The sequence below is a fragment of the Oratosquilla oratoria genome, chromosome 12 (genome assembly GCF_046742065.1).
Source record: "Oratosquilla oratoria isolate Oo_2021 chromosome 12, ASM4674206v1, whole genome shotgun sequence".
NCBI classification, from domain to species: domain Eukaryota; kingdom Metazoa; phylum Arthropoda; class Malacostraca; order Stomatopoda; family Squillidae; genus Oratosquilla; species Oratosquilla oratoria.
This window is the reverse complement of record NC_134788.1, coordinates 48,945,013-48,964,296: the sequence shown is the minus strand read 5'-3', so window position 1 is coordinate 48,964,296 and position 19,284 is coordinate 48,945,013. Positions and strand designations below refer to the sequence as shown.

General features: G+C 38.6%; 2 protein-coding genes across 3 annotated transcripts in view; one reads left to right on the top strand and one right to left on the bottom strand.

Annotated features, from left to right (window-relative positions):
• The window catches only part of LOC143031686 (uncharacterized), a 267,646-nt gene that overhangs the window by 36,955 nt on the left and 211,407 nt on the right, over positions 1 to 19,284 (bottom strand). The window lies entirely within an intron of this gene.
• LOC143030756 (uncharacterized) lies at positions 4,006 to 11,264 on the top strand. The gene is made up of 3 exons (XM_076193963.1): positions 4,006 to 4,068; positions 7,992 to 8,094; positions 9,234 to 11,264. The coding sequence occupies exon 3, from the start codon at positions 9,364 to 9,366 to the stop codon at positions 10,063 to 10,065; it is 702 nt and encodes a 233-aa protein (XP_076050078.1). The 5' UTR covers positions 4,006 to 4,068; positions 7,992 to 8,094; positions 9,234 to 9,363; the 3' UTR covers positions 10,066 to 11,264.

Below are 19,284 nucleotides of genomic sequence, written 5' to 3'. Positions count from 1 at the left end.
TCGCTTATTACTGTCTACATGGAAACGAGGTTTGAAAGTCTTGCTGATGATATAGAGACCAGTTGCGCCGATGGAAGACTCCACGATGATCGGTGACCCTATTAGGCTATTTTTGTCCACGTGCATCCTTGTCGGCAGTTCCTCGCGGAGACACCGAATCTCCTGAGGTAGTAGGACAGGTTGTGTGGGGGTGCGGTGGCCTGTCGCCATCGTTGTTGGCCTCTGCTGGCTGGAACTGCTGATGCGGTGCTGATTTCGACTTTATTTACGACGTCGTCAGGAGTGCAGATGCCCTGGTTTCTTACTGCGGCGGTGTAGGCGTGGGCGTTGGCGAGATGGTCTGCCTTCCATAGAACTTCGTTGATGGCTATGTCCTCAGCGCTGAAAAGGACGAATTCAGTCGGCTTTGGGTGGGTGTCAGGCAATGGACAGCATTTCTTGGCATGCTGCGCTTGATTTAATGTCCCCTCAGTGGCTGTTGGGAGACTTGGAGGACTTTTGCGGCTCTCAAGGCCACTGTCGACACTGGTGCTCGTACAAAGCCTGCGGAATCTCTGGTACGTTCCCTGGGCCTCACAAATGGGGACCTTAGACCAGTGTTGCAGCAGTTTTGTCTAACTAATTAATCACCTCTTTTTTTTTTCTTCTTCTTCTTCTTCTTCTTCACCGCTACGAACAACGACGGAAACACCAGGAGTGTCAAACAGCTGTGCTACGCCTAAGCAGACAACAAGTATAATATCTACCCAAGTCGGAGAGCCTGCCACAAGATGGGGATTAATTTCGGGCGCATTCCTCGGTGTCTGCTCCAATCTATCTGCTTTCAACGCGGTACACGTGGAAACTCGTCACGAGATCGTGGTGTCGTATGTCTGCGCCATTCCATCCACACTAGGTGATACACCATGAAGCCATGATTGAACCTGCCAAACAGCACATATTGGATTACTGCCGTGAACATGTCACCTACTTCATCGGCATGTTTCCTCATCTTCACGAGCACAACATTTATGCTCCTAAACAATTGAACATCTCTGACATTGATACATCGATATTCTGGCTTGCTTATCAATGACGACATGAGTAGATAGATGGGTGGTCAGCAATAACGTTTATAGCACGACACTGGCTCCCTTAATGAAAAAAAAAAAAAAAAATCACAGTCTTATCAATACTGGATTCTTTTTCAATGCCACACGTCAATAACTGCTATATGTCGAAATCACTGATTATTATATGGATCTGGTTCTTGATCTTTTCTTCGTTATAAGTAGTTATAGCTTCAAAATTATATGTACTACAAATACGTTAATCTCGAAATCACTTACTTCCGCCTGTGCATGCAGTCTAGCAGCAAAGTGGTGGATTTTTTTTCTTCTAGGTTGTCGCATTTCCTTAACCCATTCAACTCCGATGACAAGATGTCTTGTCATTTGGTCAAATAAAACAAAAAATCATAAAACACCAAAATGTTTGATCAAACACCAGAAAAATATGACGTCAATCCTCGCTTCGCTGCGAGCGAAGCGAGGATTGACGTCATATTTTTCTGGTGTTTGATCAAACATTTTGGTGTTTTATGATTTTTTGTTTTATTTGACCAAATGACAAGACATCTTGTCATCGGAGTTGAATGGGTTAATAGCAACACGTGACGCAATGATGCTAACTTCTTTCGCAACAGAGTGCTTGATGCGATGAAAAAAGGACTGCTCCTATTTAAATCAATCCAAACCGAGGGTCCTTTGTATAGTGAATAGGAGAAATTCTCACACAGTATTCCACAAGCTCACTGGTAACCATGGTAGCAGAAATGTCAGTAAACTGTCTGTAGAAAACCATTGTATTCAAGAAATATTTATTTTTATTTATTTAATTATTTATTTTCTATTTATTTATTTATTGTTTTCTTATTTGTTTATTTATCTACTTATTCGTTTATTTATTTATTTATTCATTTTTTATTTTATTTTATTTATCTATTTATCTATTTATTTATTTACTTATTCATTTATTTATTTATTTATTGTCGTTCAGTATGGGGCAACCGGAGGAGACTAAACGTAGAAAGTGCCACTGAACAGCAGCAGATATGATATTTTCAAAGCTTTTCTAGATGGAGGATAATGCCATGGTAACAAGTGTCTTAAATGATACTCGTATCAAATTGCTACCACATGAAAGCAGAGTAACGCGAGCCACTTAGTGTAGCGTGTACAATGATGGCATATCCGGAGGAGGCCCTGAGGGCTCATCGCAGAATCACTGACCTATCCCCGAGTGGACAATACAATCTCTGGTTCTCGATATTGTTAATGCTAAGTGGTCAAGCGTCGAGCGTTTTGGAGTGGCTGAGGATGTGAATGGAGTCTGAAACCGGTGTTTTAAATCCATTCACACTGATTAGGTGCCAGCGTTTTCATGCACCACCGGAACAGCCCGATTTTGATGTCCACAGTTGCAGAAAGGGGGTTGGGAGGTTAAAAAAGTGCGACTTGATAACTTGGCAACTTGCACTCCCTGGGGATCGAACCCCAAACAGGAAGGCTTCCCAAAGCTCCACAAGGGTCTCTGTAATATAAAGGGGGAAAAGCCTGTGGTGTATAGATAGACAGAGGGATTTTAAGATGAAGTTAGAAAATCCAAGGAGGTGTTTATAGATATCTCAATTAATGCATGAAAATAATTAGACCACACCGTTCCGATTGTTGGAGGGATTTTGAAAGCGTGTTCTTCATGACCACCTACATATTTCGACATTTCGGCTTCAAAGAGATAATGTCAACAAAGAACAACAAATTGTAAACAATTAATCTGAAATCCGTACAACGCAAGGAAAATAACGTAAATATATACAAAGTCAAACATTTATGAGTAGGAATTACTGAACGTAAATGAAGCAAGACCTAGACCACTGGGAAAATAAACAATATCAACACTATATATCAATATAATAATTTCCACGATAAGAATATTAAACAAGTGTAGTCACCCCTTACAAATTTCATGTGTTAAGTTTTTTCAAACTAGTCATAAATTTCGTTTTCTCCTGCAAGAGGTAAACACATATAAGAAATTCTGATAGAGGCGTATTTTACAGTTGCAAAAATATTTGAACTACTTGGAATATATTTGAGGTCCAGATGGTTTCACAGGATGTAGGCGCTCTACAGTCGGGTAAATGGTTGTCATCAGAGGCAGGCTGATATAGCCGTAATACTTTTTAAAAATACCTTTAAAAGATACACTGACAGTAATGGTGTTGGTGATTAACAAGGTGAAGTAGTCATGTTAAGAAAGTCTGTAGTTGCTAGGGCGGAGGTAAAATTCCAGGATCACACAAACGCGAATATTTATGAAACTTGCGTTGTCCAATAACACCTAACCTAATATAACTTAACCTAACATAACCATTCAACAGAAAAAAAAAGAAAGAAAAAAAAATGAAAATGTGTTTGCGTGATAGTGGAATAGAACCTGGGCAGATCACAGGGGCTGGGACACTTTGGTAAGCTTTAAGAATAATTTAGATAAACACCTAAGCTAGATGCTGTAATGATTATCATTTATTTTATATTATTTGTTTTTGTTTTGTTATCATTTGTCTGTTTGATTCTCATTTATTATTAGCTATATGTCAATATATTATCATTTACTATTTACCTGTTTATTATTTAACTATACATATGCATTTATTTACATATATAATTTGTTATTTGCATTATTATATTTTTTATTTATTGTTATTATGATTTTTTTGCATCCGACCTAGATATGGACAAAAAGATCTCCTGTCAGCATGCTCCGCCTTTGTAATACTTTGTAAGTCAATTCTCTTGACCTCTGCCCAGTTAATATTGATACATTAAACACAATTTTTCTCTTCAATTTAAATCATATATTCTTATTCATTTAGCTTCACTCACATATTTTATACATGCCCCCCTACTTACTCAAAGTAGATTACATTTGCATACCTAAAACATGCCCCCTACATCTTCCCAGGTCTAGCCTGAACCCCACCCCCTCAGGAAAATCCTACACTACTACTGATGTGGTATAGAGAGGGTAAGTATTGTCAGATAGGGTTATTGAAGTACCACCATACTAATATCAGTATTGATCAAATATTTACATGGCAATATCACCATAGTGTAACAGTATTGGATTACAGTTAACATTTTGTATGAAATTTCCAGAATAATGTTATATCTTGCCACTGGAACCACATCTACCCAAATGTTTTGATTAGATTAATTAATTTTAACATAACCTAAATTAATTATTAACATTTCATCATGTGCATTTATATTTACAAGTTTTGCATATTATTGATATTGAATATTTGCAAGTATTGAATATTCTTGATGTCATGCTGTAGTTATGCCTTCTGAGTGATATGTTAAGGATGTTGGTATACTCATATCTAAATAAAATAGACTTTAAAAAAAAACAGTGTGAAAAGTAGCTGTTCCAATTTCTATGGAAATCCAATGGGAGAAAAAAAATACTTCTATGTCTTTTGTTTTTATATATCTTGGTAACTCATAGAACCTGTGATATTAATTTTAATAGGAAACTAAATGCTTTGATTAGGATTGTCTTGTTAATTATTACTCTATGTCTAAGAGTTACACAATACAGGCTTTTTCATTTGACTAACCAAATTTTGTAAAAAAGAAAGAAAAAAAAATGTAATTGCATTGCTAAAATCTAGGGTTTTACCCTTAGAAATGCAAATCAAGAAGATAATTCAGAAAAAATTTAAGCATTGTACATTGTTTAAAAGATGATAATTTACATAGAGAAAGAACTAGCTAAGTTATAATAAAAAATGGAAGCTAGCTAACATGACTCCCACATTCAAAAAAGGTGACAAAAAGAAACCAAATAACTATAGGCCTATAAGCTTGACTTCAATCATAGGAAAAATTATGGAAACTATCATCAGAGATGCTATCAAATATCATTTAGAAAGTAACTGTTTGATAAATGATAGCCAGCATGGATTCAGATAGAAACATTCTTGCATGACTAATGTACTCAAATTCTACAACACAGTCATCTTGAATTATGACAAAAGAAACAATATAGATTTAATATATGTAGACTTTGCAAAAGCTTTTGATACTGTTCCCCATGAAAGACCACTTACTAAATTAGCTTCGCACAGAATAAGCAGTAGCTTATTAAGTTGGACTAGTAATTGGTTGAACATTCGAAAACAGAGAGTTGTTCTAAATGGCTAAACTTCTAGATGGAAAAATTTTATGTGGAGTTCCTTAGGGTTCCGTTCTTGAGCCACTTGTATTCATAGTATATATAAATGATATAGACCATGGACTGAAATCTATTGTCTCCAGATTTGCTGATGATACAAAACTGTGTGGAATGGCAAATGATCACTTAAACTAATTAGATGTTCAAAAATATTTAGATAAACTACAGCAATGTTTTGAAAAGTAGCTAATGAAATTTAACACAAGTAAATGCAAGGTTATGCACATAGGTAAAAATAACAGTAAGTACAATTACAAGTTACTTGGAAATTCATTAACAAGAATAGTGTAAAGGATCTCGGTGTAATTATCAGTAATGAACTCAAATCATCTAAGCAGTGTATTTCAGCCTCTGAGAAAGCAAATAAGATTCTAGGACTAATTGCACAATCTTTTGACTTCAAAAGTTCATCTCTAATTAATAAGCTATATAAATCATTAGTTCATCCACATTTCGAATATGCTGTTTCCATATGGTCGTTGAATCTCATTAAAGACATTGACATATTGGAAAAAGTACAACAGTGAGCCACAAAACTGATTCCAAATATCAAAAATAAATCATACAAAAATTGACTAAAACATATGAATCTGTTTTCCCTAAAAAAGTGTAGACTCAGAGGTGAGTTGATACAGGTCTTTAAGATTCTAAAGGGAATTGACATCAAAAGTGACAAATTTTTCACACTGAAAGAGAATCCAACAAGAAATAATGGTCTCAAACTGTCAGGAAATAGATTTAATTTGGAAGTGGGTAGAAACAACTTTGCCAGCCATGTTGTTAATGAATGGGATAAACTTCTTGTAGAGGCAGTGCAATGTAGTTCAGTTTGAAGCTTTAAGATTTGTGTAGATAAACACCTAAGCAAGATGCTGTGCCTGTCATTTATTTTATATTTGTTATTATTTGTGCGTTTTCTTTTGTTTTTGGGAATGTCCCCTTTCGGGGCTACAGGTTGTAGGACTCCTAATCCCATCTCCCATCCCTTTTTTGTCGCCTTTTACGACTCAAGCGGGAAAACTTGGTGGTAGTATTCTCTTCCCACACCACAGGGTCGGCGAAAACAGAAAATGAATACTCAGAGAAATGGTACAGGACAGCAACAAGGGGTTGGGGGACAGTATAACGGAAGGACAGTTGTAGCATAAAAGTGTCATCATTTCTTTATTAACAGAGTTTTCCTCTATCATAGACAAAATGATGTGTGGCTCTGGTCCATAGGGTCACCCCATATAGACCCTAAAGTATCAACTGCATGTTACTTTGCCACAATAATATGCAGCCAATACCCCAGACAGGGATATCTGACCCAGGGCAGTGGAGAGGATGCAGGGATGACCTGCCATCCAGGAGGTGCCAAGATAAGAGGGAGGGTGGAGGGGAGTGGAATATATGGGAAATGGAATGGGTGGGAGTGGTTTCTATGGCTTTTTCTTTTTGGCTACCCCCCATGTGGGGGGGAAAAGCCTTTGGTATATGTATGTATGTATGTTGTTATTATTTGTATGCTTATCATTATTTGCTTATCATTTATTATTATATAATATTTACCTGTTTATCATTTAAATTTACCTATTTATTTATCTATCTTATCTATTGTACAGGGCAGAAACATGGAACATGAAAGAGGAAGAGAGAAGGAGTTTGAATGTGTTTGAGATGAAATGTTTGAGAAGTATGATAGGGGTTACTAGGCTGGATAGAGTGAGAAATGAGGAGGTGAGGAGGAGAACAGGGGTGGAAAGGGAACTGGGAGATAGGGTTGCTGAAAGAGTATTAGGATGGTTTGGACACATGGAAAGAATGAGTGAAGAAAGATTAGTAAAAGAAGTGTGGGAGGCAGAGATGGAAGGAGTGAATATGAGGGGGCATCCTAGGATGAGATGGATGGATGGGGTGAAAGGGGCATTACAAAAGAGAGGAATGTCTGTGGAGGAAGGATGGGAGAGAACAGAAGATGGGGGTGAATGAAGAGGGGTTGTGTATAGATGATGTTATGATGCATGAGGGGGAGTGGGTGGGGAATGGGGGGTAAGGAAGTATGTATGAGAAAAAATTTGACGCAGCCCGAAGGGATTTCTCCCCGTCTTCTCCTTTTCTGCAGGAGGGGACGGAGGGGGGGGGGGTCACTGAATTTATGAAGCGGCCTTGCTGTGGATGTGCTGTGTCTTGCAACACTGCTTCTGACCCAGGGCAGTGGACAGGATGCAGGGATGACCTGTCATCCAGGAGGTGCCAAGATAAGAGGGAGGGAGGAGGGTGGAGGGATGGAATATATAGGAAATGGAATGGGTGGGAGTAGTTTCTATGCCTTTTTCTTTTTGGCTACCCCCCATGTAGGGGGAAAAAGCCTTTGGTATATGTATGTATGTATGTATTATAAATTTTACTTATCATTATTATAAGCTTTTTGCATCTAACCTAATTATGGACCAAAAGGTCTCCTGTTGGCATGCTCCTTTGTAATCCTTTGTAATCCCCTGAAAAAAAGGGAAAGAAAAATCCTCTGGATGGAAAAAATATTAGTAATAGAGATGAAAAATGTATAGATACTGACAAATTAGATATAAAAGGTGGAGTATTTTGTGATATTTTTCAGATTGACATTACTGTATCCCATCATTTTTATTGACTTACTGGGGATTACCATTAGGGCATCTCAAAAACTGTAAAAAATTATTATTACTTTTTTCTTTTTTCTTTTTCATTAGGGATGAGCTACTTCCCAACATTCAATAGTCCCGACCCAGGGATCAGCCCCCCACCCCCCATGATGCATAGGAGGGTCTGCAAACAGTTTTCTCTATTTGGGAGGTTTGTATTTCACTACCTGTTTTCTGTTTTTGTCCAGATATGCAAAATGTTTCTTGATCCTGTGTTTTTCAATATTGTTGCTGATCACTGTGTGAGCAACACCAAAATCCAGGGCTTGCTTGCCATGGCTCTTGATTTTCAAGCAGATGTTCTGTATACAACTTGTTAGGGTTTTGAGTACCTCTTCAGCAAGGTGTGATCAGTTGGTCTGCAATAGACCTTCAGCTTCCTCATTCTGCCTTCTCCAGAAGTCTTTCATTCCCACAAATAGTTATTCATTTTCACAAGAACTATGTTTAACGCAGTATCTTGTCTCAAAAGTACTTGAGGGACTTTTTGATTAAAATATTTGTTGTCTGCTAATCTGCGTTCTAAAACACAGCATACAGTGCCATTTCTTGGTATTAGTTCCAAGGATGTCGTGAGTTATGTACCAACCCAAGCATCCTGTAGCATAACAGATGATATTCAGTGATATTGATGGTTTTTCTTCATCTTTTGAAAGTAGTCTCAGCTCCTTAAGTGTCTCTAATAGCAGCCAAGATGTGTGGATAGACTAATTCTGGTTAAATTACCTTTTGATTATAAGTTTGTTACCCATTAAGCTATGTAAATGAGGCACCCCTGCTGTGGATTTGTTGTGTCTTCTGAGCCAGGCAATGGGCAGGAGACTGCAATGACCATTCATCCACAAGGAGCTAAGATGAGAGGGAAACAAATGGATGATGGATGAGAGTGGAATGGGTGTATATCTTTGCTGGCTACCTCTCTCACAAGGGGAAAGAGGCCCTTCATATATAGATAAATATACTTTGATATTGAAAAGAATTTTCCACTGTGAAATAATAGTTTTTTTTTTCTTCAAAATATTTATTTGAAGTTAATAATTTTTCCTAGTCAGTCAATACTAGGTTGTGCATTTATCTATTTATGCAGGAGAACTTTGGGTAAGTATTTATCCTACATGTGTGCTAAGTATTCACACTTGTATTATTACATGCTCTCCAAATGTGAGGTTTTAGATTTATCATCACATACAAGTGATTTTGATAGGATTGATAAATTCCAGTTGTAATTTCTATTTCCATGTATGAAGAGTATGTGATACTCCAAGTAACTTTTTCTTCTTTTTATTGCAGGGTAAAGTTAACCTTCAGTATTTCATTGGAAGACACCCATAGATTTTAGTAACCCGGCACATTACAGTCCAAATTGAACAAACTCCGGTTTGGTTTGGGTTGAATATTGTTACAGTATTTCAGATTTCACATGATGACCCAAGTAGGAGAAAAAGCTTTTAAGTGTGATCTGTGTGATGCAGCTTTCACTCGAAATAGAGATCTCAAAAGACACATGATGATCCACACAGGAGAGCAACCTTTCAAATGTGAACATTGCAGCGCGGCTTTCACAAGGAAAAGCAGTCTGAAAGAGCATATAATCACCCACACAAAGGAGAAGCCTTTCCAATGTGACCTATGCACTTCAGCTTTTTCAAGGAAGTCTGATCTAAAAAGACATGTGTTAACCCACACTGGAGAAAAGCCTTTCCATTGTGACTTGTGTGATGCAGCATTCTCAGTAAAAGGTAATCTCAAAAAGCATGTGATGACTCACACAGGAGAGAAGCCATTCCCATGTGGATTGTGTGATTTAGCCTTCCTACAAATGAGTGACCTTAATAATCATGTGAGGGTCCATACTGGAGAGAAGCCTTTCAAGTGTGAACTGTGTGATGCATCATTCTCACAAAAGGGTTATGTCAAACAACATATGATGTCCCACAGAGGAGAAAAACCTTTCCAATGCCACCTCTGTGGTGCAGCTTTCTCACAAAAGGGCTCTGTCAAACAACATATGATGACCCACACAGGAGAGAAGCCTTTTTGTTGTAACTTTTGTGATTCAGCTTTCTCACGCAAGAGTCATCTTAATACACACATAATGACCAAACATAGAGAGAAACCATAATGGTTTGACTTATGCATTGCAATATTTTTGCAAGACTAATATCAACAGGTTGTACACAAGTTAAAAATTCTTTTCCATGTGAACTATATGACACGGACTTCTCATAGGAAAAAAAAAATCCCAATAAGAATGTGATGACCTGTGTATGAAAAAAAACAACATTTAATATGAACTTTAAGAAACAAAATTATTTATAGACAAGTATTGTCTTAAAAATCATTCATATTATATAGACCATTACTATTATAATCTGCTATGCCATTAATAGGACAATAGTATTTTTTGTTCTTAGACAATTCTTTATTGGGTGTAATGGTAAGGCATTTTTAAATAACTTGCAGTATTCTGTGAGTCATTTGACTTCATACCTTTGTGCATCAGGAGTGATTCTGCACCATGCAGGATATTCAAAAAAATATTCTGGAAATTGTCTTTTATCCCCCAACATAAACTCAGATGGCCCCATGTCAAGAGTCAGACAGTCTTGAGTACGAGTTCAAGAGGTAGAGCTGTTTATTATATATGTGTATATATATAAATATAATATTCTTGCAAACCAAATTGACAAGGTGCACCATCTTGTTGAAACATCATGTCCTCCATCACTTCTAATTGGTTAAGCTCAGTAATAAAGTAATTTTGCAGCATTTCTAAATAGCAATCACCATTAAAATGTCCTTAAAAGAAGAATGATCCTAGGATTTTATTTTTTCCCAAGAACACCAGTCATCAACTTTAGAGTGATTTTGAGATTTCTGTGGATTTCCAGTCTAAGTATGGCAGTTATAATTAACCTCAACAATAATGTGGAATCTTGCTTCATCAGAAAACATTAAATTATTAGAAAATACAAATTTTATATTAATTTTTCCATTGAACTAATAACAGAATGTTAAATCATAAGTAATGAGAAAGTATTCATAATGAAAATGTCATGCACAGGATATGGCCAGTAGAAATGAACACATATATGAAGACCTCATAATTACTATAATTATGCAAATACAGCATGTAACCCAACAATCATGAAAACAAAGACAACCTACAAACAACACAAGGCTTTACCAATAATAAAAGGCCACACAAAAATCACACAGCATCATCACTCAGAAACCAAAAATCTATCCTTAAGAGCAACACAAAAATGATAGGTAGCCATTTTTGTGTGTGCAATATCGTATGTGACTGTAAGTTCTTTTTTAATTTTCATACATACCAGTTCCAGCATTTTTTGCATTAATGACTTATATTTAGAGAATTTTCTTAGGAATTTGTAATTGAAAAAAAAAAAAAAAAATTAAATATATGGCTTAGAACCAGAGACTAGAATTATTTGTGATGGCTGTTCAGCTGCTGGCACTTCATAGTAATAGTAGTATATCCTGCCACCATGGGGCAATACAAAAGTACGAGTACTTCCACCTAGCAAAGAACTTGTAATGAACATATGCATGTGCCATATCTAGTGCTTGTAAGGAAAAGTGCACTAACATTTTATTTATCTACTAGGGTACTTGGAGAACACCTCAGTATGTATACATCCTAATTTGTTTTCAATCTATTCATATATATATATATGAAAATATGTATATATATATATATATATGTATATACTATGACTATCCCTCTGTTATGCTGTCCCCCAACCCCTTGTTACTGTCCTGTACCATTTCTCTGATTATTCATATCCTTTTTTTCGCCTACCCTGTGGTGGGGGAAGAGAATGCTACCACCAAGTCTTTCCACTTGAGTCGTAAAAGGCGACAAAAAACGGGACGGGGGATGGGATTAGGAGTCCTACTACCTGTAGCCCCAAAAGGGGACATTCCTAAAAAAAAAAAAAAAAAAAAAGTAAAGGCATAAGAGGGTCTGGGAGTTTTCCAACCAGTACCCTAAGGTTTGGGTCTTTTAATGTGCGTGGATGTGGTACAGATGAGAGTAAAAGGGAAGAGATAGGCAGTATGTTTGTGAGAAGATGGATGTGCTGGCTTTGAGTGAAACTAAAATGAAAGGAGAGGGCAACTGTGAGTTTGGGAGGTACTCAGGAGTGAAGAGGGGATGAGGGAGAGAAGGGGTGACTTTACTAGTAAGTATTTACCTAGTTGTATTTTGCGGGAAGGGGAGCTATGCTCGTGTTGTCCCGCCATTGTACCTCTCAGTGTCTAGTTTGCTTTTAAACTCGTGAATGGTTTTTGCGCATACTATTTCATTATCCAGTTTGTTCCAAGTGTCCAAAACTCTATGTGGAAAACTGTTTTTCTTCATTTCTCTTCTATAGCTATGTGTTTTTATTTTCTTTCCATGTCCTCTTGTGTGTCTTTTGTCCCAGTTAAGTAAGTCCTCTCTATCAAGTATCTCTGTGCATTTCATGATTCTGTAGATGGTCAGTAGGTCTCCTCTCTCTCTTCTTTGCTCCAGTGTCGGTAACTCCAGTTTAGCCAATCTCTCCTCATATGATAGGTTTGCAAGTGCAGGTGCCATTTTTGTAGCTGCTCTTTGGATTCTTTCTATTTTCTTTATATTCTTTTTGGTACTGGGGGACCACAATGTCGCCGCATACTCTGGTCTAGGCCTTATCAATGTAACCAATTTTTTTTTTTTTTATCATGTCTTCGTCCAAATAAGCAAATGCCACTTTTATTGATCTTGGCAAGTTGTAAGTCTCCCCGACAATTTTGTTAATCTGTTTATCATAGGACAAGTCGTTTGTGATAATTACTCCCAAATCTTTTTGGGATCCTACTTTCTTTACTTCCTTGGTTCCAATTGTATATTTTCCTGATATTCTGTTTTTGCTTTTTCCAAACTCCATTATGCTACACTTCTTAGTATTAAAATCCATTTCCCATTTCTAACTCCAGTTCCATACCCTATTCAGGTCTTCTTGCAGTGCTTCACAGTCCTTATCAGTCTCTACTTTCTTTAACAGTTTGGCGTCATCAGCAAAGAAGCTCATGTAACAGTTCACGTCCTCGTCCATATCATTCATATAGATAGCAAATATTATTGGTGCCAGTACAGATCCTTGCGGTACTCCACTGATCACCTCTTTCCAATCTGAATATTTTTCTCTGAGCACTACTCTCATCTTTCTACCAGTCAGGAAGTCCTCCATCCATTTTAGTAGGTTCCCTTGTATTCCTCCTATGTGTTCCAGTTTTTTTTTAGTAATTTTCTGTGTGGTACTTTGTCAAATGCTTTTTGCAAGTCTAGGAATGCACAATCAGCCCATCCATTTCTTTCTTGCACTATGTCTATTAGTCTTGAGTAGAAGCATACTAAGTTTGTGGTGCATGATCTTCCTTGTCTGAACCCGAATTGTCTTGGGTTTAATATGTTGTTATCTTCCAGATGATTTACCCATCTATTCTTGATGATTTTCTCACAAATTTTGGCTATAGTGCTTGTTAGTGATACTGGCCTATAGTTGGTGGGTTCTTCCTTGTTTCCTCCATTATATATTGGTACAATGTTAGCATTTTTCCAGTCATTAGGTATCTTTCCTTCCTTGAGTGAGCTATCTATTATGATGTATATTTTGTCCGTTAGTTCTTCTTTGCATTCTTTTAGAATCCAATTTGCAATTCCATCCGGGCCATGTGATTTTCTGACGTCCAGTTTTGATAGATGTTCTGATATTTCTTTTTGTGATGTTGTAAATTCACTCATGTGAAGTGAAGAGATAAGTAAGTGGGTAGTGGAGTGGAAGAAGGTTTCATCAAGGTTAATGTGGATGAAGGTGAAGCTGGGAATGGAGATGTGGGTTTTTGAAAGTGCGTATGGGCCTGGTAGTGAGAAGAGCATAGAGGAATGGGAGGCTTTTTGGGTAGATATAAATGAGTGCATAGAGGGATTAGGGAGAAATGTCAATGTAGTTGTATTGGGAGACCTTAATGCTAGGGTAGGAAATGAACCAACAGATGGAGTGATTGGGAAGTATGGAGTTCCAGGTAAAAATCGTAGTGGAGAATTGATGGTGGAGATGTGTCTTGAGAGAGAGTTGATGATAGCAAATACTGTACAGTGTTTAGGAAGAAAGTCAAGCATAAGTACACAAGGGAGAAGGTGGTGGATGGAAGGGTGGTAGATAGAGCATTAATGGACTATATAGTGGTGACCAGGAGTATGGTAGGAAGAGTTAAGGATGTACATGTTCTAAGGGGAGAGAGTGGGGGAATATCAGATAATTTTCTGGTGGAAGGTAAATTGAGAGTGGAGAAAGAGGAAAAGGGCAGAAGGTAGGGAGGTACTTAGAGTGAACTGCTTAAATGAGAGGGGAAAAAAAAAAAAAGGAGAATGAGTATAAGAAGCTGAAAGAGGAGTGGGAGGGAGTAAAGGATAGAGTAGAACTGGGAGTGGAGGAGGAATGGGGATGGTTCAAGGAGGGAGTCATAAGGTGTGCAAAGATGGTGTGTGGAACAAGGAGGGCGGGAGGAAATAGAAGGAAGGGTAGTGAGTGGTGGGATGAGGAAGCAAAGAAGGGTGTAGAAGAGAAGCAGGCATTCATAGATTGGCTACAAATTAGGACGAGGGAATCGTATGAGAGGTACAAAGTAAAGAGAAGGGAAGTTAAGCATAAGATAAAGGAAGCAAAGAGGAGAGCAGATGTGAAATGGGGTAAGAGTGTGACAGAAAATTTTGAAAGTAATAAAAAGATGTTTTGGAAGGAAATTAAAAGAGAAAGAGGAGGCGAATCAAGTAGAGAAGAAAAGGTAAAAGGTGCAGATATATGATAATGGAAGAGAAGGCAGTGAGAGGAATGTGGGCAGAGTATTTTAGGGAGTTGCTAAATGTGAAGGAAGATAGGGAGGGAAAGGTAGTTCTGGGTGAGAAGTGCTAAGAAAATGAGAGTGATAAGTGAGGAAAATGGAGGAGAAAATAGGGAAGGATGAAGTGAAAGCAGCTGTTAAGATGAGGAGAGTAGGTAAGGCACCTGCATGGGTTGGATGGATGGGACAAGTGTGAGTGTAGTAGTTTCAGAGGGATCAGCTTGTTGAGTGTAGTTGGGAAGGCTTATGGGAGGGTCTTGATTGAGAGGATTAGGAGAGGAACAGAGGGAGTAATTGGTGAGGAACAGTGTGGGGTTGTGTAGATCAGATTTTTGTGGTAAGACAGATATGTGAGAAAGCTATAGGAAAAGGTAAGGATGTTTTTGGGGATTTTATGGATCTGGAAAAGGCTTACGACAGGGTAGACAGGAAGGCACTGTGGGAGGTACTGCAGATATATGGGATAGGAGGAAAGCTGTTGAGAGCAGTCAAGAGTTTTTACAAGAGTAATAGAGCTTGTGTTAGGATTAGAAATGGAGAGAGTGAATGGTTTGAGGTAAAGGTGAGACTTCGTTAGGGATGTGATATGTCACCCTGGCTGTTCAATCTTTACATAGATGGGGTGGTGTGAGAAGTGAATGCAAGGGTAGTGGGTCAGGGATTGGAGATGATTAAAGAAAATGGAGAAAAGTGGGAGGTGAGCCAGTTGTTGTTTGCTGACGACACTGCACTTGTAGCAGGATCGGAGGAGGGATTGAGGAAGTTGGTGACAGAGTTTGAGAAGGTGTGTGAAAGAAGGAAGCTGAAGATAAATGTGGGCAAAAGTAAGGTGATGAGATGTACAAGGGGAGAGAGTGACAACAGACTGGAAGTGAGCATTAAGGGTGAAAGACTGGAGGAAGTGGATAGTTTTAGATACTTGGGTGTGAATGTGGCAGGAAGAGGAGGTGTTGGGGGGAGAGGTAGAATGTAGATTGAGAGAAGCGAGTAGATGCCTTGGTGGATTAAAAAGTGTAATGAGAAATAGACATCTGGGAATGGATGCTAAGAGGAGGTTATATGAAGGAGTGATTGTGCCAACAGCACTGTATGGGGCAGAAACATGGACCATGAGAGAGGAAGAGAGAAGGAGTTTGAAAGTGTTTGAGATGAAATGTCTGAGAAGTATGATAGAGGTTACTAGGCTAGATAGAGTGAGAAATGAGGAGGTGAGGAGTAGAACAGGGGTGGAAAGGGAGCTGGGAGATAGGGTTGATGAAAGAGTATTAGAATGGTTTGGACACAAGGGTTGATGAAAGAGTATTAGGATGGTTTGGACACATGGAAAGAATGAGTGAAGAAAGATTAGTAAAAGTGGTGAGGAAGGCGGAGGTGGAAGGAGTGAATATGTGGGGGCGTCCTAGGATGAGATGGATGGGGTGAAAGGGGCTTTACAAAAGAGAGGAAGGACGGGAGAGGACAGAAGATAGGGGTGAATGGAAAAGGGTTATGTATAGATGAGGCTGTAATGCATGAGGGGGAGTGGGTGCGGGGATGGGGGTGAGGAAGTATGTATGAGAGAAGATTTGATGCAGCCCAAAGGGATTTCTCCCCATCTTCTCCTTTTCTGCATGGGGGGACGGAGAGGGGGGGGCGCCGAATTTATGAAGTGGCTTTGCTGTGGATGTGCTATGTCTTGTGACACTGTTTCTGACCCAAGACAGTGGACAGGATGCAGGGATGACCCGTCATCCAGGAGGTGCCAAGATAGGAGGGAGGGAGGAGGGTGGAGGGTAGTGGAATATATAGGAAATGGAATGGGTGGGAGTGGTTTCTATGCCTTTTTCTTTTTGGCTACCCCCTGTGTAGGGGGAAAAGCCTTTGGTATATGTATGTATTATATTATATATATATATATATATATATATATATATATATATATATATATATATACATACATAGGTTAACTACTTAGAAGAGAAAACAACTGAAGTAGAGCACTTTCATGTATTACATTATCAGTGCAGAATTATGTAAAGGGTACAAACAAGCATAATATAATAGTGGAGACAAAGGAAATGTGTTGGCATGAGGAAGGGTTCATAAGTCAGTAGCAGGAAACAAGAAATGTGGGACATTTCTATGGACACATGGTGATCAGATGTAAAAAGTGGGAAAAAGGAATGTGAAGCATTCCATGGGCACAAGGTGAGGATCAAATGTCTAATAGAATCTAATTTACAAATGGTCTTAAAGTTGGTACATATTTGTTATTTCTTTACAGATATAATTATCTTCTTAATGCAATCCTATACTGAGGTTGACATTAGCACCAAGGTGAGATTTAATCAAACTACTTTACAAAAGAGAGGATTGTCTGTGGAGGAAGGACAGGAGAGGACAGAAGATAGGGGTGAATGGAGAGGAGTTGTGTATAGATGAGGCTGTGATGCATGACGGGGAGTGAGTGGGGGATGGGGGGTGAGGAAGTATGTATGAGAAAAAATTTGACGCAGCCCAAAGGGATTTCTCCCCATCTTCTCCTTTTCTGCATGAGGGGACGGAGAGAGGGAGGTCGCCGAATTTAAGAAGCGGCCTTGCTGTGGGTGTGCTGTGTCTTGCAACACTGCTTCTGACCCAGGGAGGGCAGTGGACAAGATGCAGGGATGACCCATCATCCAGGAGGTGCCAAGATAGGAGGGAGGGTGGAGGGGAGTGGAGTATATGGGAAGTGAAATGGGTGGAAGTGATTTCTATGCCTTTTTCTTTTTGGCTCCCCCCCGTGTAAGGGGGGAAAAGCCTTTGGTATATGTATGTACTTTCAATAGAATTCCTTTCAACGATGTTGCTGTTGAAAGTAATTACTCCTACACCGGCATTATCCCAGCCAGTGGAATGATTAAAGGTTCTGAAGTGTTTAAAAATAACACTTGATTCAAACCTTTCAGTTACGCATTTTAATGTTTTACTTAAGCAAGGTTTACACGCTACGATAAATTGTAGCGATTTATTGTAATGAAAAGGTTGTTACAATTTGTCATTACGTGAAGATATTCAGCAGTGTGAGATTTCCCTGATGTGTCTATTGTGTCAACTAAATGAATCTGACCAGTGGATGTTGTTAGAGTGACACATATTATGGGCTCATTATGGATGTTAGACAACCCATCAATTGAAAGACATACATTTTCATTATTCAGGTCATCTGCACACTGTGTTTTAACCACTCTTTCCCTCATACACATGAAGGAGGGAATCTGGATGGTTGAACTGGGTGCAGGGGGAAATGACAGAACAAAGTTTAGGAACTACTGATCTAGACAGAGCTCATCCAAACTATACCCCCCCCCCTCCTCTGTGACAATCTCCCTGTCCCAGCTTCCAACTTTTCCACCTCAACGGAAGAAAGGCTTACTGCGACTCGGTACAGTTGCGACCCATGATCCTTGAAGCCATAAAGCAAGGTTTACACGCTACGATAAATTGTAGCGATTTATTGTAATGAAAAGGTTGTTACAATTTGTCATTACGTGTAAACAGGAGATCGTAGCGATTTATAAACTCTCCTACTGGGATTCGAACCCTCGCTCTGGCGAGGGTTCGAATCCCAGTAGGAGAGTTTATAAATCGCTACGATCTCCTGTTTACACGTAATGACAAATTGTAACAACCTTTTTCGCGAGCGAAGCGAGGACTGCTGACGTCATATTTTGTTGTGTTCGACAACCAAATACCCCGTTCACACACCACTTTAAACACGTGTCTGTCTGTCGAACCGCGTTCGACGAACAGTTACACCGTGTAAAACCCCCTATTAGGGAACACCACTGCGGTTGCTGCTGCCAAGGTGGCGACGAGGCTCAGCAAAATCACACAGCCCCCACGATGACACAGATCAAGGGCATCACCATTTATAACGGTGTCATAACGTGTACAACACCGTATATGAACTGTTCTAGACCACCTGAAAGTTTAAGGTCCGAGTGGGTACTAGCGCAGCCAACCAAGAAAAAGAGAGGGAATATATATATATATATATATATATATATATATATATATATATATATATATATATATATATATATATATATATATATATATATATATAGTCTATTTAAGACAAGTCTCAAGTAGACGAAAACGTTCGGACTAAGTTTGTTATTTCTCAGTTGTTGTTTTTCTGCAAATTGTATATGTGCATATATATACATATGTATATACATATATATATATATATATACATATATATATATATATGATATATATATGTATATATATATATATATATATATATGTGTGTGTGTGTGTGTGTGTGTGTGTGTGTGTGTGTGTGTGTGTGTGTGTGTGTGTGTGTGTGTGTGATTCAACTTGGCCTTTGGTCTTTTGGATCGCATGTTGGACTCGTGATCGACAGCTATTTCCCTCCCGGAAGAGAGCTCAGACCTCGTATGACCGATCTATGGATAATGCT